The 20,923-nt window shown below is 39.7% G+C and overlaps 2 protein-coding genes across 3 annotated transcripts in view; one reads left to right on the top strand and one right to left on the bottom strand.

The window, feature by feature from the left end:
- The window catches only part of xrn2 (5'-3' exoribonuclease 2), a 46,417-nt gene extending 29,677 nt beyond the window's left edge, over nt 1-16,740 (top strand). Inside the window, exons 26-31 of the mRNA XM_042390127.1 lie at nt 925-993; nt 2,341-2,469; nt 6,022-6,140; nt 12,198-12,258; nt 14,285-14,471; nt 16,482-16,740. Coding sequence (XP_042246061.1) covers nt 925-993; nt 2,341-2,469; nt 6,022-6,140; nt 12,198-12,258; nt 14,285-14,471; nt 16,482-16,544 — 628 coding nt within the window. The 3' untranslated portion in view covers nt 16,545-16,740. The remainder of the gene's footprint in view (nt 1-924; nt 994-2,340; nt 2,470-6,021; nt 6,141-12,197; nt 12,259-14,284; nt 14,472-16,481) is intronic.
- An 865-nt stretch (nt 16,741-17,605) lies between these two features.
- On the bottom strand, nt 17,606-19,616 carry nkx2.4b (NK2 homeobox 4b). 2 transcript variants are annotated; one of them, XM_042390163.1, is made up of 3 exons: nt 19,445-19,616; nt 19,109-19,321; nt 17,606-18,525 (listed from the first exon to the last, which is right to left on the bottom strand). In XM_042390163.1, exons 1-3 carry the CDS (start codon nt 19,599-19,601, stop codon nt 17,834-17,836), a joined length of 1,062 nt encoding a protein of 353 aa, XP_042246097.1. In that variant the 5' UTR covers nt 19,602-19,616; the 3' UTR covers nt 17,606-17,833. The 2 variants fall into 2 exon arrangements, with proteins under 2 accessions (XP_042246097.1, XP_042246096.1); XM_042390162.1 differs by having other exon boundaries at nt 19,109-19,616.
- Between the last annotated feature and the right edge of the window lie 1,307 nt (nt 19,617-20,923).

Raw genomic sequence — 20,923 nt, 5'->3', positions numbered from 1 at the left:
TTAGACATAAAATTGAAAGTGGTTTGTTCTTGAGCTTTGATTTGATTGCATAAACTTCCTCTGACTGGAATAAAGGATGACTAGAGTGAAATGTTCAGATGATCAACATAAAACAAGACATAATTGATGTTAGATAGAAGAGGTTGGAAACCCAGGCAACAAATCCCTTTTTATTTCAAACTTTTACTTAATGCTGCAACTTAGGATAACCAAATACCAATATATCTGTTCATAAGTTTTGATTGTTTAATCTATAGAAATGCTCATCACAAGTTCCCAGAGACCAAAGTACACCTTCAAATGTCTTGTTTTATTGGCCAACAGTCCAAAATCCAAAGATTTGCAACAATATAGACACAAATTCTTACATTTAAGATGCTGAAACCAGAGAATATCTAGTAGTTTTGCTTGAAAAATCTAAACTGTTGTCGATAAATTTCTACTGTAATGTGCTGGTTCATTGTAGAGACAGGTGTTCATAGTTTAATTACTTCCCTCTGCATAAGGAAAGTTGCTAATTGGAATCCCAGTAAATCTCAGCTGCCTCCACATGCAGCTCAAAATAAGAGTGCAGGACTTAAAAACGATGGTAAACAACAAAATATTCCATGCACAAATAAGCGGTTTGATAGTAGGTTATTTTTAGACTGGTCCCGGTGTTCACTGTGTGTATCTGTAAACCCACCCGTCATCAGTTATCAACCTTTCTTTGAGGGTGAACCTTTTTAGAAAATGAAAGTGACATAGACGAAGCAGTCTGAGAAGAAAATGATAATGCTTGATCACAGAATAATCCTCGTATCAACCGTCGCAAACTCTCACACAGTGGCGGAGTGTTGAAGGGGAGATTTTACTATTTTAAAAATGTGAGCTAATGGATTTCTCTTTGTCCCCAATTGAAAATGATTTTCTTGTACTTTTCAGAGTGCAGTTCAAGGATCCTCAGTATGCACAAGATTTTGTGTTCAAGGCGGTCCTCCTCGCTGGAGCCAAGTGAGGATTTTTTTTTTTCTTTTCTAAGCTTTATTTATCACAAAAATTCTTTGCTAAACATTTAAGACATTTTCTTTTCAGGTGTGGGAAGCTTTTCATTTTTTCGCTCCTTATTATTACGGGACAAAGCTGGTGCTTTTCACAATGTTCTCATTGTCAGTTAATCCCATGAAAAGACCAAAACCAGACCAAAACCGATTTTTGCTACTCTGTCGGTGGCTCTCAGCCCCAAGGTCATTGATCCCTACTGAAGATACAAGTTTTTAAAAACAAGTCACAGTAACTTCCTAAAACAGCTGGACGCTTTTAGCAAATGTTACGCAAACAAGAGAATAGAAAATAGAGAAATAGTGCGTTTGTCTGGAACTATTTTCAGTGGTGAATGAATCCACATTTGGTGTTCCAGCAGCAGGACGATGTGTGAGGGACTGAGTCAAAATAAACTACTGTGTGTGTGGCGATGAAGGAACATGTCACCCAGTGCGTCGGTGTGACTTGTTTAGGTGTTTTTTTTAATAGTTTTTGGAGAACAATGGAGGTCTACGGCACAGAGGAATAAGATATATCAGACTTTATACACACACAATACTTGTTAGTAGATCAATTCATTGTTGTGTTTTCATAGGATTTGCTGACAAGAATATCATCAGAAATGTTTTTTTATACAGTCACATCAACCACCATACCACACCATACCATACCATACCATACCACACCATACCATACCATACCATACCACACCACACCACACCATACCATACCATACCATACCATACCATACCACACCATACCATACCATACCATACCATACCATACCATACCATACCATACCATACCATACCATACCATACCTTTCATTTGGGTATTTTTTCACATTTTGATATTCATTTGTTAACTTTTCACAACTTTCATGGATCTTTTAAAATAAGATAAAACACAGTGGCAGCTCCCAATGTTCAGGAGAGATAACTTCAAATTGACATTTGTAGATTTTAAAACTTCTTGCAGTACGATATTACTGCTAACATTTTTTTTAACGTTTTACACAAAAGAAAAAAATTCTCTTTAAAATGCTCACTTGATTCTGTTTTACACATATTAAAGTTTTCCTTCACTGCTTCCTTTGGACAGATTTCTCACCAGTTTTTGTACCCGACACTGTCACTTTATGTTTTAATCATTTAGAAAGGAATTATTAAGTGAATAGGATCAGGCTAATGACTTCAGATTACTTTTTTTATTCAATATTTTTAATGATATAAAACAGAAAGACACGTCAGCTCTTTGCATGGGTGAAGCAGCAAATGTTAAATGTTTCAACTTTTGTCCGTCTGTTTCTTCTTCCAGGATGCCCAATAAAGTCCTGAAACCTGGGGACTGGGAGAGGGGGAACAGGGAACCATGGAGACCTCAGCTAGGCTTCAACCCAAACAGACAGCAGGCTCACCTGGACCAGTCCGGCTTCAGGGCTCTGGGGTAAGTTTCTCTATGTAATACTGTTGACTGTAAAAACATATCTATGTATCTGTCCAACCACAGGCTCTGGTATTATTCCTGTTATTCCTGTTTGGACAGAAGGCAAAGAATTTACCGTATTGGCTCAAATTTTTAAATTTTCATGCAAGTCTGTCATGACTATAATTATATTTCTGGAAAAAGTGTTTTGAACAACGAAAAAATATCCACAAAAAGCAAAATTTTAAGACTTTTATTTGTCATTCGCAATATAAATGTCACCCTTATGAAATTATGTCGCACTCTGAAAAAACAGATCAATAAATGTTTGTATTTATCCATTTTTCACAGCTTAATAAACAGCCATAAACATATAAAACTCTACAAACACACACCTGCCTCTGACGCATCTCGCGGGGTGTGATGATATAATTTTATGGTGAGCCGTGTGAAACAATGGCCGTTGATTCTGCAGTGACTCAGTGTTCAGATTTCGTAGAGGAGTACAGTATTTTAAAATGGAAAATGTGTTTAAATGTTTGTGTGTCCCCCCCCGCTAACGGTCCCCATTAACCAGCCGTCCTTGATTATGATCTAAGCGCTCTCCTCCACACATTGATATTATCATTAAGGAAATGTGAATAATTGAACATCTGGCTCGGTCCGTAGCGTGTTTGGGAATTAATTATGCACGGATTTGAAGAAACACAATGTATTCCTTTTTTTTTTTTCTTCTTTTCCAGCTAAACTAAGTCGTTAATTCAGTAATTCAGGCAGTTATGTGCCTTGATGGGGCCAAACAGGCAGGTGCTCAGAGGATGGTGAGCAGGAAAACCTGGAGAAGAAAAAGGATCTTTTTTTCTTTGTTGTTGCTTTTCATTTTTAACCAAATGACTGCTCTGTATTAAGTGTAGTTTGGGGACGAAGCAATAATGAACTTAATACCCGATGATATCCACCACCTATGGAGACTTCTATGTGATCACAGCTACAGAAACAAAAAAAAACCTAACTGGTTCATATTTTATCATCTAACCCTCTTATGTATATAATTCATGCAAACATCAATAACTTTAGATTTTGAGACATTTTTGTGTAGTTTAATCACCAAACAGCATTAGTTTACATTACTTGTAAGAACTGATCAATCCAGGGTGTCTCCAGGTCCTAAAGAAGTCTTTAATGTCTTTAATGTCAAGACCTTTTTGATAAGTCACAGTAATAAAAGTACAGGTGTAACTGATTAATGTAATAATGGCTGAATTCCATTTAGCTGCGTTAGTTTCAGGGTTCTGGTATTGATTATGCCAGCTCATTGTCATTGTTTACTTGGACACTTAGTTTGTCTACACAGAAGTTCAAGTTTCTTTATTCTTTACATCTCATTAGACAAGTAAGTATAAGAGAGTAAAAATCTTAGGTTTCAGCTTCCCGACAATGCAGTAATGAGAAAAAAACTACATTAAAGTAAATGATAAAAACAATAGTAATGAGAGTATAAACAACAAGAAGGGTACAAAAACAACAGAAGCGTTTAAGCTGTTTTCTTCAGTCGTCCGTCTCACAAACATCTGACTGAACAGATTTGTTTTTGGGGTTTTTTTTTAAGATGAATTTTTTGGGTACTTTTTGCGTTTTATTGGACAGTTATTGGCGAAGAGGCTGACAGGAAACAGGAAGAGAGAGATGTGGATATGTGGCTTGCACTATCAGCATGTAACAATGACCCAAAGTGTATTTTTTACATGTGTAACTACAGTAGTTGTCTTGAGAATACGGGTGACCTACACTCAGCACTATTTTACTTAAATCGATCCTTGAAGGTCAATAAACCATAACTGAGTTTAGTTTCTATAATAAACTGACCTGATAAAGAAATAAAAATATTTCTCGTCATATGAGCTCACCACAGACAGGTTTAATTATAGGGGTCCAGTGCACAGGTAAGGGTCTTGGCTTACTGACCCTTGTCTATAAAAAGCTATCTCTTGGGAAGGAGCTGGAGTTGGTGCAGGAGGTGGAACGGTAGCAGCTCCACACACAGCAACATCTCTGGAGCCAAATGCCTGAGTGCTGCTGTGTCTGAGTTTCCTGACTATTGTTTTTGCCTGTGTGCAGAACAAAAGTTGAGGCCTTCTCTGAGTCTCTGGGAAGGGTCCTAAGGAGGGGTCTGGAGGAAAGCTGGAGTGGGGTGATCAGCAGGAACGTCCTGCCTGATCTTATCTTGAGTGGTGTTTTGTTACATGGGGACGTATTACACATAAATGTTAGAACATCAGGTAGTTCATAAGTGTATCTGGTACCAGAAGACTGAACATATTTACATGTACAAGTCAGGTTATGCAGTCCATTGAAAAGGACCCTGACAAATAAAGTGCAGAGTTGTCCAACAAAAAAGTTGAACCAGGTCAAGACGCATAATACAACAGACACATCCTTGGTTTGATGCCAGCCAGGGACCTTTGTTGCACGTCATCCACCTCTCTCTCCCTGCAGTTCCTCTCTGTATTTCAATTCAATTCAATTTTATTCATATAGCACCAAATCATAACAAAAGTTCTCTCAGGGCACTTTTCATATAGAGCAGGTCTAGACTGTACTATTTAATTTACAGGGACCCAACAATTCTCCCATGAGCAGCACTTGGCGACAGCGGCAAGGACAAACTCCCCTTTAATGGGAAGAAACCTCAAGCAGAACTGGGCTCTAGGTGGGCGGACATCTGCCTTGACCGGTTGGGTTGAGACAGAAAAGGGGGAGGGTGGGACAGGGAAGCATAATAACAACAATACTAACAATAACAATAAAAATAATAATAGAGATGACTAGTAATAATAGAGAAGGTGCAAGGCTGGACCACGCTGTCATCACTCAGGTTCACAAAAACTCCGGGGAAGTAGTCAAGTTAGTAACATGCATTAATGGTTGCATTATGGGAAGCAAGTCTAGGCCTATAGCAGCATAACTACGGGCTGATCCAAGGCAAGCCTGGCCAGCCCTAACTATAAGCTTTATCTTCTGTATCTTGACTGTATCTTCTTCTGTTAACCCAACCAGACATTTGTAACGTCAAGCAAACATGCACACATTATTGGTAGACTTCATTGTAACGTGAGCGCCATATTTCGACTGTTTACCTCGTCATAGTTGAGACAAAAGATAAAAAGATTACTGCTGCGGTAACTTTCCGGAGTTACAGTCTTGTCTCGTAACATTATTAACTTCTGCGCTGTGGTTTGGCTTCTGATAAGTCTTTAAATTCACTGATCTGTTACTCAAACTGGACTTCTTGGGTGGTGTTTCATGGTCGGTACCTGAAGCAACACAACCATGAACGCAGCCTCTTGCGATTCGCTCTGAACACCTGCTGTTTGAATTGACCCTTCAAGGCCTTTCTACTATGACAAGAAGAGGATTTGAGGGCAAAAACAGACCACCTGGAATTTCTGTGGAGATAAACATGTTTGTGTATAAAGATGATGAACATCTTCTCAAAATGTGGGAAGCTTGTTGAAAGGATGTGTTGTTGTGTGTTAGATTTTACAGCACAGCTTTTTTTTTGTCTTTCTTCAGTCACAATCTGAACAGGAACCAACGTGGTGGAGGTCAGTACAGCAACACCCCGCCGCCAGGCAACTACAGCCAAGGAAACTACCGTCCTTCACACAGCGGCGGCCACCAGCCCTTCCAACGTAAGAAACACACACATATATACACACACATCTGGACAGGTGTCCAGTGAACTACAGTAGATAGTACCGCAGATTAACATGGGACTCATTTTATTAGACATAAACATTTCAGTGATTTTTTTTTCTTTTATATATATATATATATTATGTAGAGATGATGATGATGCACATCTTGTTGGGTTTTGTGTGTATGTACAGTACCAGTAAAACAATTTGGACACACTTCACACATTGAAGTGAATGGGAAGTTGTGTCCAAACTTTTGACTGGTACTGTGTATAGCAGCAAAACAAAAAACATCATCTCAGCTCGACAGACTTTGAAGGTGAAATTGGATGATTTTGGCTAAAAAAATGTTAGTTTCAGGTGAAAGCTTCCGAAAAAGCAACCTTTGAGTTACAAAGGGGAAGAATAAACTTTCAGACTCATTGGATGAACTGTTGGATTCACAACTATAGTTTGGTATTGACCAAGGCAAGATGATGATCTGTGCTGCTCATCAATCCAGTCCTATTAACTCTACAGATTTATTGATAATTAAAATAATCAGTTGCAGCCCTGAGGTAGTATAATTTAAGTAATATATATATACATATAGAGTGCTACTTCTCACCATCATCTCTTGACGATCCATGAAGTGTATTGTTTTGGGACATCTTCATGTTCATTTCTCTTGTCTGAAACAAAGATCATTTGCAGTTTAAGTGCAGCTCTGAACCTTCCTCTGAACTAGTTTTATAACCTATAATAGCTGTAAAATAAATGAATGAACCCATAAACTACTCTACTAGTTTATGACCATCACAGCTTCATCAGCAGCTGGTTTAGACGATCTTTTTCCTTATAAACAGCAGAAACGTGAAGACAAAAGATGATGAAAAAAAGACAAATGGATATGTGTTGTTATTAATTCACTCAGAGGAAATTGGACACTTTTTATAACCAGCTGCCAAACCGTCCCCTTTTTAAGACACAAATAATTGTGTTATATGATTAAAAAGCTCCTTTTGTTCGTCACACGAGGGATGGTTGAGCGGCACAAATGGTCACATATGGAGGCAGAATCTCTTTCCCAGCTCCTAATCACGGTCTGTGCTCGGCCCCGGCCTCGGCCCCGCGGTCCTCTGCCAGCTCTTCTCCAGTTTGACTTTGATGTGCCAATTTGCAAGTAGATGAATAATCTCATCTGCCCACTGATAGCGTGCGGGGGAGTCGCGGCTATTCCGGTGGCACTTGATGCAAATAGGGGTTTTTGGCTCCTCCGGATTGCGGTAGCACCTCCCCTGGCCTCTGCTGCTCCTTCTTAATGTTAAACTTTCCAATTAGTGGTCCAGGACAGCCTTTTTATCTCTCTCTCTGTATTTTTTCCATCATTTGTGGGGGAAATAGTTATTTTAATAAATGGGAATTATTGTAAATGTTGAGCTTGTTTCTGGTGACGGAGGATCAACTGAAGTACCTGGAACAGAAATGTGTCATTATTGAAGGTAGCGTTTATATTCAATTTGATTTTTGCTGATTTTTCTCTTTTTAAAGTTGTGAACCTTTGACTTTTTCATCGCGTGATGACAGTTGGATGCTAAAATTTGATCTAAAATAAGATTTATCTATGAACTGACGAAATGATTCAGCTGTTTTAATACAATAAATGACTCAGGAGATTCTCTGATTCCAGCAGGAGTCCGTTTAACATTGATGTTGGAAACATGGACGAACCATAATATTGGCGTCCCTAGGAATGTGATTATCCAGACAAGTAGGCCTTATTCTGCAGCAGGAGGCCAGAAGCTTGCTTTTGTCCAGATAACACTTTCTCAGGGACAATCCTCTGCTTGGCCAGTAATCACCACAGGCTTTGCTCCACTAGGCTTTTGTGGGGGGTTTTTTGGGAGGGGGGTGAGGTTGGGGGGGGGTTGCTGATTAGCGTTGTGGGAGACCAGGGCCGGTAATGAGACTGTCGAGTGGCTCCGCTGGACACAGTGGCCCCCTGTGATAAAAGCATCCGGGAGGATCCCGTTTGATTGGGTGTATGATGCGCTCTGAAGAGGGTTGAAACCAAAGTTAACTTCCCCCTTTTAACAGCGCCGCTACCTCCTGCAGTGATGTGTCAACACGCTGCCTCTGAAACATACTGCGGGGCTTTGTGCACTGCAGCCGGACCAGCTGGTGTTTAATAACCAGCCGGGGGAGTCTCTGCTGGTGGCCATTATTGTCTTGACACACACTGACACCAAATTTTAACCAGGGCAGCAAAGTAACGGTTTCATCCAGCGGCCACAGTGGCTGATAAGCCTCCAAAACTCCCCAGCCACTTCAGAATAACAAATGCACACAATAGCTGCTCACACTGGCTGGTGGACCAACTTCAATAACAAGGAGTCACCAAATACATGTGGCCTTTGAAAGTCCTTTGAAACATTATCTTTACTATGATTTGATGCTTCTGAAGACTTAAGTTTTGTTCTGAACTCTGCGTCTTGTTGGAGTTTCTCATCAGAGTAGATTAATTTATACACACTGATACATTTGAGATGTTTTGCTTATTTTGTTAATTTTTAAAAAGGGTTTGGTAGAAAAAGATTCCTCAATGTGTCGGAAAAAAGTAGAGCTATCAATAAGTCGATCTGCAGAATGAAGAGAATCAGCAACTATTTTGATAATTGATTAATTGTTGGTCATTTTTTTAAGCAAAAATGTCCAAACTTTGCTGGTTTCAGCTTCTCAAATGTAACGATTTAATGATTTTCTTTGTCAAACATCATGGTAAACTGAATATCTGGGTTTTGGACTGAAACACATTAGTATTGACACTGATTTTTAACTATATCTCCCTCAGCCACCATTCATCCAAAGGTTTTAATCTTTTATAAAGTTGTTTCTTGGCCTGTAAACCAGTGGAGAAGAAGAAGCTGGTGAAGTCTTTGGGAGTCTGTTGGTCTGCTTTGTCCAGCAGAGAGAAAAGTTACAGTCCTGCTTCTGTTATCAGACCTGAGCCGGCTGGACTGGGAGCTGAGTCAAATAGTCGCTGAACTAATTGAAAAGAGGTGGAGAGAGACGTTTAGTTGTTTAGCGTGGTTGTAATCCCTGCATTAATACAGTGGACGCAGCGTGTTTTAAGGATTTAAAGCGTAATCCTTTGTTGGCTTTTGTCTGCTGCAGACTGGAGGTCTATACACTTTCAGATCATTGTTAATTAAGGAGATTGACAGGTGTCCACTTGTAATTCTCTCCTTTGAGTCATCGCTGGCGATGAGGAAAAGAAGACCAGTGTTGTGGAGTTTATAATTGGAGCCCAACTGGGTGGTCCACTTAAAGTTTGTTGGTGGAGGAGATAATCAAACATGAAAACTGAATGACAAAAACAAAATGATAATGCGCCGACAGCAGTCCGCCTGCTGGCTGGTAATTGTGAGCTTTACTACTTTCTGCAGCCGTCAGCAGAGAACTGGTGGAATATTTCCTACTTGACTTTTCTGTTTCTTAAACTGATTATTTTAGTTTTTACTTCTGTTTTAATGATGAGTTCCAAGATGTTAAGTCCGAGTCCCATTATAGTTTCTTGGACTCGGACTTGGATATTTGATGAATATCAGTTATCGGCTGGTCCAACATGATCAAGGCTCCTTTCAGGCCAAAGATCTTATTTCCTTATTGGGTTTTTTCCCATTTAATTGCTCAATAATAACATTTAATGTAAATTTACAGGTTTTTCTCTTTGTGTCCAATGATGGTCTCAGTGTAAAGGCTTTTATGTCCGAGGAAGCAAATTGTAGAAACTGGGTGTTTTGAGAGTTTATAAATTTAAATACAAATTTACAGAATATCAGTACAAATGTATCCATTGTGTTAGCTTTTGGGGACTTAAAAGTTCAAATTCAAACACTGAATGTCACCCGGAGCTGGACAATAAGAGAAAAACAAGACCAAAGGTGCTTCTCAATCTGCGTTCTTGTGAAACGTCATCAGTCGCAGCCCAAAAATACTGTTCCAATTCAAAGTCCACATTTAGCCAAGTACAGTCCATTTCGAAATGTATTCCAACGTTTTCGGAGACGTGAGGAGCCGCTGGCTGCTAGCAGCCCGACTCCTGAGATGATTGGCCGGTCAACGTGTCGTCATACCGGGTAGAACAGTCTGATCTCTGCAGTCCCTTTGGTAATTTACCGCTAGCTCTGATGTCTCCGTAGCATTTTGATATATGATATAATGACTTTTTGGAAGATAAATTTTGATCTTAAAGATGAAATATGATATTTGTAACTACCACATTAAGTTTGTCTGAATGTAAATATATTAAATTGTTTTATTTTATTAGGATACAGATTTGTTTTTTATTATAGCTACATTACAGACTGAAAATCTCAATTCACTGCATCTCACTGTCTATTTTGTTTTGTTTGTTTGTTTTTTGAGGAAAAACTCTGTTAGTGGAGCTTTCAGTGGACATTATTTTGTCACAGTACAGTCAGGTTGTTGTGTTGAAGTGTGATCACCAGAGTTGAGCTGATGTTGTCGGTAAAAACGCTGCTGTTCTAGTTGAAAATGATCGTACTGCGTCCTCTCGTCCTCTGGAGTTGAGTTGAACTTGCTTTACTTTGTATTGAGAAAAGCTTTAAGATTCAGCAGCCATGCTAGCAGCTCTGTGAGCTAAATGGTAACGTCGGCATGCTAATATGCTCACAGTGACAATGCTAATATGCAGATGTTTAGCAGGTATCATGTTTACTATGTGTTGGCACATCTGATGAGTAGCGCTGTAACTAATGATTGTTTTCATCATCGATTAATCTGCTGATTATTTTCTCAATAAATCTTTTTAGTCTGTCAGAAAAAAGTGAAAAATTCCATCACAATTTCTCCAAACCTACTTCAACATATTCAAAAATGTTGTTTTCTTCGACCAAAATCCAAAAATATTCAGTTTATTCACATATATGACAGACAAAAGCATCAAATAGTCACATGTAACAAAGTTTGGCTGAAAAAATGACTGAAAGGATCAATCAATTATCAAAATAGTCGATGATAAATTTTCTGACGACTGATTAATCGATCAGTTTCAGCTCTACCGACGATAAACAAACTACCAATACATTAAGCAGCCCTGATATCCACACAGTGTTGTCTACCAGCAGCTTAAAAACACAAATACCAGTTTACAGAAGCTAACGCTGCTTATCAGTCAAATCTAAAAAATTTCTTCCAGCGACTCCTTCCCAGGTTTGTAAATGTGAGCCTCTGGTCCTTTTCCCGGCACCCTTCACCCACCCTGAGCCGAGCCACTCAGCAGGCCTGCCCCTATAAACAAACAAGTCCGCGGCTCGCAGCTGGTCATCGCCTTGGCAACAGTGAATCTGGAAGAAGCCGTTCACTCCTCTTTTTTTTTTTTTTTTTTTTTTTTAAGTGTGTCTTTGTGAAGGGCTTGCAGCGATGGAACCGGGGTACTTGAGGCGTCCACAATGCTGCCGGCTGAATGCTTATTTCATTTTCTGAACAAAAAAATGCAAATGCAGCGCTCCTGCTCTCCCCCCTCGTCTATGTTCCCCCTCCACAGCCCGGCCATGATTCCACATTTTGAAAGAGCTTAATTTTATCATGACAACTGATTCGTTCTGTATCCATGACAGAAATTAAATAGTTGGTGTTATTCTACTTCTCCCCCCCCCCCACCGCTTTTTTTTTTTTTTTTTATCTCCCAGGTTAAAGCCGACATGAATTGGGTTAATTAGTGTACATGTTTAATGTCAGATCCTTCTAGTTTTGGCTTCCAAACAATCAACATGAAGGATTTTCTCAGGTTTCATCACAGTTTAACTCAGGAGAAAGTCGACTCTGTTGATGTGAGTTACTTCCTCAGGTTTTTATGATCCTGATGAGTATTTAAACTTGAAGCACGTGTTGAAGTAAAACATCAAAAACAACAACCTGCTTCTTTCTGCAGGTTTCATATTTCGTAGTTACATCGTTTTAAAACAAAGTGTTGTGTTTGCTGAGAGCTCTCTGCTTCTGTAAAACTTCAAACCTCTTCTGAACATGTTGGTCTTTTGTTCTCCGCAGATTCCAGGCAGAACAGTTTGCTGGGAGCGCCTCCTTCCTTCCACCAGCCCCAATATCCAAGGTGAGTCAGGCCGGTTTACCGGTCGTCACGGCAAGTAAAGTTCAGTTAACGTGTCGCCGTTTAACCCCTTCGGTTCAGCTGCGTCAGCGCCTATATGGAAAGGATCATTACTTTTCATGGTTTAACTCCAAAATAGTGTTTTGTTAAATATGTCAGCCAAGGACTTGATCCAGCACTCTATAGAAAGCACACAGTTGATTTCATTCTGTACCTTTTTTAATGTTAGAAAATTATTTTTTTTTCTCCCAACAAAGCTTCCTCTTTACCTTCCAACAATGACAGAACTGTGTGTGAATTAAACATGTCAAGGCCCTGCTCCGCGGTTATTGTAGCTCGACTCCATCTGAATCTAAACCTCGAGAGCTCCTCGTTCCTCTGTCGGGGTGGGGGGGGGGGGGGGGGGTCCGTTTCTGAATTAAGATTTTTTCCCCGTCGCTCTAAAACAAATTTCTCTCGAGGAGGTTTGTGCAACTTAATGAGGCATCACTAATGCTGCAGGAGGCTGCGTCGTTCCCCGCGCCGCGGCCAGCCGAGTCCACACAGACCGGCTATTGATTCTGGCTCCAGACCTCTCCAAAGTCCTAATCAACTTCTATGGTTCAACTTTTCAGGCCCATTGTGGCTCGGTGTCACGTCGGGTCAGTAGTTATTAGCGGCGACTGAAAACAGTTTCTTTAACTACTCAGGACCGGACCGAATGAAAATGCAGGAGGAACTTGGAGAGAGAGAGAGAGAGAGAGAGGGGGGGGGGGATTATGGATTCCAGCGCTCGGTTAAGTCCAGGCGTTGGTCAGAGTGTGACATGGTTCAGTAATGAGGGATGGGGCTTCTTCTTCTTCTTCTTCTTCTCTTTATTGTTGCTAAGCAGAGACTTTTTAATATCACCGCTGGACCGACACATTGTCCGCCGGCTCGTCGCACCGCGGCCGCCTCGTTTCAGGGACGAGTGTCGATCCGAGCCGTATGTGAATATGCTTCATTTCATACTCGCGCGCATCAACGCTAAGTCATCTGTGAGGAGAGGCCGTTTCATCCCTTTGAGAGCTCCATCCCCTCCGTAAACGCCAGTTGATGGGGGGTTTTAGTTGAGGTCACTTCAAAGCAGAATCAAAGGCCGTCTCTCTCTCTCTCTCTCTCTCTCTCTTTTTTTTTTTTTTTTTTTGGATCAGGAAGTCCAGAATTGAAGTGACCGTTGGCAGGGAGTTCCTCCAAAAAAAAAAAGAGAGAAAAGAACAATAAATCTGAACTTCTGAGGCGGAAAAATCAAACCTGCATTTGTTTTTTATGTTTTATTTGAGGAATAAATGCAGAAAAACTCTTAACAAGGATTAAAAGTTGGTCAGATTTTTAATCTTTAATTATTTGATTAAACTTTTTCTGATCCAAAATGTAACTTTGTCCAATTTAAAGTGTATTTTATTTACACAAAGATCTTTTAAGAGGCTTCTACTGACTCATCTTTTGATTTTTGATTAATCCTTTAATTTATGAAACATCAGAAAATGAAGAAAAGCGTCTTCAGATGTATGACTTTGTCTGACAAACAGTCCAAAACACAAAGATATTCAGTTTATAATGATGTAAAACAGAGAAAACTCTGCTATTTTATTGGCACTCGTATCAAAAAATTTGAAGTATAGTTTTATTTCTACATTTAAAGAGTAAAAAACGTTCTGGGTGACCATTAAACTAAAACCTGTGTTTGATCCGTGCACTCTTGGTCCATTAAGTCAGTTTGGACAGTCAGCACGTGTTAACTTTAGTGTAAAATCTCATATTCATCAGAAATTAATTAAAAGGTTTCAACTCACTGTAACACTTTATAACGACCTCACTCTCATGAATTAAGCAGTTTTAACCTGTGGAAAAGTATTTCTAACTAGATAATAAATTCTTATTTTATTATCGGTTGATAAGTTCAGCAACAGATGTTTCAGTTCAGATAAAAAAAGCTCAACATATAAAATATCTGTATTGATTTTTGGACTCAGGAGTTAACAGATTGTGGATGTGTTGGTGTCTCCAGGCAGCAACAGTACAGCAGAGGCGGGGGTCACGGCTGGGATCGGGCCATGCAGTCGCAGCAGTCGTCGTATCAGCACAACATGAGCCGCGGACGGGGAGGGGCGGGGCCAGGCAGCTACCAGCAGCGCTACGACCAGCGTAGAGACGACTGGCACGAGCGCAGGGACGACCGGGGACAACAACACCAGGTAAACACGTAAACAAACAAACCCTGACGGTTACTCCGAGATCTCACTGTAAAAAACAAACAAAAAAACAAACAGGGCTTTGTTCTGACGAGCTGTGGGCGGAGCTAAAGTTGATCAACTAGTCTTGTCCTCTAGCAGGTTGAATCATTTTTACACTTTGAATCACTTTGTCTGACAAAAGTTTGAAGCTTCTTGTAGCTTAAACGTCTCGTGCAGTTTGGATTTTTCTGCCTTTAGTCTTTATTAAACAAAGACCATGAACAAGAGATGATTTATGTCAGATTTAGCTATTAGCTCATATCCGTCTACAGTTCCTGAGAGGGTACACAGAGATTTCTTCTTCTTTCTTCTTAATCAAAAACCACAAAAAAAAAAAGAATCTGATGCTGAAAAGTTCACTCAACTTTGTGGGAAAATCCTTTTAAGATCGTTTCATTTGTAGTGTGAAAACATTATAAATTAACTTTATTACTTTATTGTAAACAATCTGTAAATGTTTCCTGTTGAACATCAGGATTTGTTTTCATTCAGGACTGAAGTTAACGATGTTTCTCATTATCCATTAATCTGCTGATATGATTTTCTTCAGTAATTAATGGTATGGTAAAAAAAAAATGCTCATCACAATTTCAAAGCCCCAAATAAACATCTTCAAATATCTAAACAACAGTAAAAAACCCAAACATTTACTGCAATAAAAGACAAAAGTCAATGTCAAAGATCATAAACTCATTAAAAACTGATGTAAAAAAGGTTTTAAACTGTTTTGACAGTCAAACACTTTTCACTGCTTTGATCATTTTGAACTGATGTCACAGTTTTATTCAGTTATTAAATCAGACGTTAAAACTCTTCATTAAAACTCATCCAACTGTGTTCATGTAGACGTCTTCTGATTGGTCGTCAGCTGCTTTCACATTTTGAATAAAGAGATTCAGATTATTTCATAATTTAACTTGCGGTTTTAAAAAGTTTTTAAGTGGAATCTGACTTACAAAAGTCAGTGTCAGGAAACTGATGCATCAGCAGGATTTTATTCTGAAATGAAATGAAGAGACTGAAAACTTTGATTTCAAACTCCAGCAGCTGATAAAAAGTTCAGCTGCTCCTGTTGAGTTTTGTTTGTTTTATTTAGTTTAAACTGAACAGTCTGATATTGACCAGTTAAACCAGTGAAGAGTCTGCTGATGGTTTTGGTTTTATTTGTCCAGGTTTTGATTTCAGCCAAATACAACAAAGATGAAAGAAATGTAGTTTGATGCTGCAACGATTAATTGATTAGTCGCTTAACAGAAATATTGATAATTGAATAATCATCATTTTTCAAGCAAAATGCAAAACAATCACTGATTCAAAAATTAATGACTGTAAATGTAATATTTTGGAGTTTTTGGACAAATTAAGACATTTGATGACGTTTCTGTTGACTCAGGATTTTATGTTTGTTTTATCACAGTTTTCTGATGTTTAATCGCCCAAATAATGAATCAATTTACCATAAAAGTCAGATTAATAAATAATAAAACATAATTGTTAGTTGCAATCGCAGTTCACAGCCTTGAAAGATGACATTAAATCTGACTTTCTAGAAGTGTTACTGTGAATACTCCTCTGATAATTCATCAGGACTTTTTCTTCCATAGAAAGTAGTTTTCATCATTTTTAAAATCTTGTACTTTGGGTGAACTGAACCTTTAACGAGGCTGCTCGGTGGACAAAAAAAACACATTTTCAAAATATGTTTACGAGTTTGATAAAGGTTTCAGTTCCTGTGTGTTTATTTTTAAATCCTCCACAAGCAACGAAATGTCCAAAATTTAGAGTAAAAAACATCAAAAACCACCTCTGTTTATACTGTATATTTAAATAATGTGATGATAAAATTATATTTCAATCATTTTGGCAAAACGTATGTAATTGATTTGTTTTATTTAAATGTTTCTGTTCATGTCTGTAATGATTATAAAGCTGTAATATTATTTCAAACGTGTTATTTTTGTGTGTTTTCAGGGCTACAACTCGGGCAGAGGTTACCCTCCTCCTCCTCCCTCCAGAAGATATAACTGGAACTAAAACTCACTGTCTGTTGGACTTTACTATTTCTAGAGGAAACGTCATCTTTTTTTCATTTTATTGTCGTCTTGTACAATGAAAACAATTTTTTTTCTTTTTATTCTACTTTAAAAAAAAAAGGCTTATTAGGTAACCTGTGATTTTTAAGATGATCGCCTGTAAAACTTGTAAAATACAAGTGAGTGTTGAGCTCTAATGTCCCAGTTTGTTTACTTCTGAGAGAAATGATTCATGTGTTTTAAAGAAAATGTGAAATGAAAGAAAAAAACAAAACCAAACACTGATGTTGAGATTATATTTGTTTTACAGAAATATGTCTTTTATCTTCAGGTAAAAGGAAATTATTTTTAAAATAAATTCGACTCTAAATTCAGAAGCAAAAAAACATTTTAAAATTATGTTTTAATAAATTTGCAAAAAAAAAATAAAAAAAATCAAGATTTCTTCACAAAAAGAAAAGTGAACATCTTGAGTTGTTTTTAGATTGAACTGCAGCAGGTTTTACTGCAGAATATCTGATATATGGAGCTTTTTTTTGTTTTGTTTTTTGGTGAATATTTGGGAACATTAAGCGTCACACATCCCGTCTTTATACCGGAGATTCACACCTGCTGTCAATTATTTTTTTGAAAACACAGAAAAATAGAAAATGTTTGCTTCAGGCTCCACAGAAAAAAGAAAAAAAAACGGTAAAATGTCCAAAATGAAAATATCATTTATTCAGTCGTGGAAACAAATTAAAATCAACTTTAACAAAGAAAAATTGTTTGACTTCCTTCTAATTATTTCTCGATTTGTGAAATTTTAAACGGCTGTAAATGTCTTTTTTTTTCCACACCGGTCTCTATTGCTTCACCTTGTATCACATAGAAACCTGCAATAATTTAATTAGTGGTAGAAGTTAGCGGGAAGCACAGTGAGCTTCCTCAGTCTCCACTCTCACGGTTCAGATTTTGTGTTTTTGTTTCCTGACCTTTAACGCAGCAGCGATCACATCTATCAACAACAAATATTTCGCCTTGAAGAGGGAGAAAGTAATAACATTATCAGCAACATTCAGCCCAGGTTCAAGCCTTTTAATATACAATTTATTTTTGCACTTTAATGCCCAAAAACCACTGAGCCAAGTGTTTTTTTCAGTCCCGGTGTGCGTAAAGGAACCAGAGCTTTACGCACGGAAACATATATATATATAAAAAAAAACAGTCCTCCAGCCGGTTCTCCCAAAAAATCCAACCCGGGAATGACATCCCACAGGCCCGATCCCGCCTGTCAACATGCCGGTATCCCTACCAAGTTCTCCCGTATAGTAAATTGGAGCCGATCATGCTGTTGGTGTACTCAATGAGCGCCGCGTCCGTCTGGGTCATGTTGATCTGACCGTGCAGTCCCATCGGCGGACTGGGGGACAAATCCTCCAGCTCCTCCGTGGACGACAGCTGGTTCACCTGTTGCTGCTGCTGCTGCTGCTGCTGCTGCGGGGTCGCGGTCAAGACCTCACCCGAGCTGCTCTGTCGGTTCTCGGTCTGGTTGGAGCCGCTGGAGTCGGCCCTGCAGGCCTTACCGTTCTTGGAGAGGACCGGGGAAGCGGAGGAGGAGCGGCGGCTTGTGGCGCACAGGCCTCCGCCGCCGCCGCCGCCTCCGCCTCCGCCGCTTCCGTCCTGCTGCAGCTGCTGGGTAGCTTTGTCTTTAACCTGCCGCTTCAGCTTGTAGCGGTGGTTCTGGAACCAAATCTTGACCTGGTTCGGGGTGAGGTGGATCAGCCCGGCCAGATGCTCCCTCTCCGGGGCTGACAGGTACTTCTGCTGCTTGAAGCGCCGCTCCAGCTCGTACACCTGCGCCTGAGAGAAGAGAACCCTCCGCTTCCGGCGCGGCGCGGCGTGAAGCGTCACCATGGACTTGGCGGTGGAGTCCATCCCGGCCAGGCTGCCCACCATCCCGGACATGTTCATCCCGGCGGAGGGGCCCATGAATCTGGAAACTTAGAGGAGCAATAATCAAGACGAACTCAGTGAAGAATTTAAAGTCAAGAAAACATTAAACATCATTTATCAGCAAACATCCGGTTCTTCCAGTAAAATGCTGATGAATTTAGAGCCTCTTTGAAAAAAATAATACATTTAAATTTTTGATTAAAGTACATTTAGAAATAAGTAAAAATTAACGGAAAACAAGTTCACCTCTTGCTTTTTACTATAAAAGTTTCCGGGTTATATCCAATCAGGCCTATCAGTAAAATTATGAGCTATTAATTATTAACGGCTTAAAATGAATGTTGATATTAAGACTTTACAATATAGACACTTTATAGTCAGTATATTGTGATATAAATGGCATTAATTACTGTAATTACGCACTTTAAATAACGATAAACTTTGAAAATTAAATTGCTTTAAAAGCTTAATTCTGAAAAGGCCGGATGTGATTGTTCAAACACACTTTAGAAACATTAAAAAAATTAAAATCTATCGTTCATAAAAGTGAGAGGCCGAACTATCAGGCCACATTTTCTTTTTTTTTTTTACAGAATTTAAAAACAAACTTTTAATTCAGACTCTTCTTACTTGTCGGGTATCTGGGCTCCGGGTTGCTGTACCACGCCGCCGCCGCCGCCGCTCCTCCGCTCCTCACCGTCTCCTGGTACGACGGCAGGTCTCCGACGTTCCCGATGCCGCCGTTGCAGAACCCTCCGACGGCCCCGGAGAACTGTGGCACCCCGTGGGACACATGATAGGGCCCTCCGGGGCCCAGAGCGGCGGCCGCTGCGGTGGCCGAGGCTGAGGAAGAGGAGGAGGATGAGGATGAAGAGGAGGAGGACAGGTGGTGATGGTGATGGTGGTGGTGATGATGGTGGAGATGAGGTGGCTGATGTTGTTGCGGCTGCTGTTGATGCTGCATACCCGGCTGGGAGACTTGCTGCTGCCGGTAGGCGCCCAGCGGGGTCCCGAGGCTCCCCGCAGCGGGATCCATACCTCCAAACCTCCGGTAGCTGTCCTCCATCGGGCTCAAAATGTCTGTCACTGAGAAGGGAGTGGAGTGCTTTGGGCTCAAGGACATGGTGCGGCCACCCCCCGTGCCCTCCGGTGCGCTGCTGCCTCTGGCTGGATGCGGTCGGGTCTGTCCGGCGTCCCCCTCCCTCCCTCCGGGCTTCTTGCTGCCTCTGTCTCCCTGGGAAGAAGTCCAGCTGATCGGCTGCAGGAGGAGACGAGTTGCCCTTATCCCGCTGGACTCAGACACCAACACATGGAGGGGCGGAGCGACGCCAGCTCAGCAGCCAACAATGACAAGTGACATGACAGAGGTAAGTGGAGAAAATGGTTTGGACCTACTTTCTTCTTCTTCTGCTGCTCCTGCTGCTGTTTGGTTGGCAAGGTTTGACCAAAGCAAGGCGCGCGTGCAGACAGAAACCTCAAATTCCTTCAAACTCACAGATCTGTCTGATGGAGAATTATTATTAACGTGCATTTTCTTTTTGAAACAACCTCACATACATCATCTAAGTGTATTAAACATTACTGCAATCCGGTCTTAATGAGCTGAAATCAGCTGTCAGGCCACCAACTGTTATATTATTATCGATATTAGAAGAATATTTGCAGGTATAAAAGATGTTTTCCTGTCTCAACTTCAGTCTGACACCTTGTTTTCTTTGTCAGATACATTCAGAAGTTTTTTCCCTCTAACTTGTCTGTTGTCTCAGTTTCATTTCCAATTATGCTCTAATGGATCTGAACGGCTGCTTGACCGGAAGCTTCAGTTACAGGTTTCTATTCTGCAGGAGTCACCGGATACTAACTTCACTCTTTATAAAGCTTATTCGAGTTTCTTCCTGCAGAGCAAACTGAGAAAAATTTAAATGTTTGTTATGTGGAGTTAATTAATTCTAATGTTTGATTTAAACTCTCTTGTCAACAAACATGGCGCTAAAAAGCGCTTTGTTTACGTTTTTCTGTGATATTTTAATTGTTTAACTCGATATTAACTCAGAACCTGACTGACAAACAGCAACTCTTCACAATCTGCAACAAGCAAAGTTCACACAATAAAAAGTTTCCGCTTTAAAACAGAAAAGCTCATGAAAAATATCAAATGTTTTACTTGTGACGTTTCATGTATGAAGATATTGAACAGTTTTCATTTATTTGCCTTTAAACACATATTTTCTTCTTCTACGTTGAGTTATCAGAGTGAATTTCTGTTTTTATTTCTACGCAAATTAGTATTTCATTTAGAAGGCCTGTTTATGCTCTATAGCCTAATGACCTCCTAAATATGATTTATGTATTATTATTTATTTAATTTAATCTAAGGCCCAGTGCATGTTTGTAAAATGTTTATTATAGTTTCTGAATTGTATAATATTCCTTTAACATCTCACT

The sequence above is a fragment of the Thunnus maccoyii genome, chromosome 17 (assembly GCF_910596095.1).
Source record: "Thunnus maccoyii chromosome 17, fThuMac1.1, whole genome shotgun sequence".
In the NCBI taxonomy this organism is placed as follows: Eukaryota; Metazoa; Chordata; class Actinopteri; order Scombriformes; family Scombridae; genus Thunnus; species Thunnus maccoyii.
Note: the sequence above shows the minus strand (reverse complement) of the source record. Positions and strands in the feature narration are given on the sequence as shown.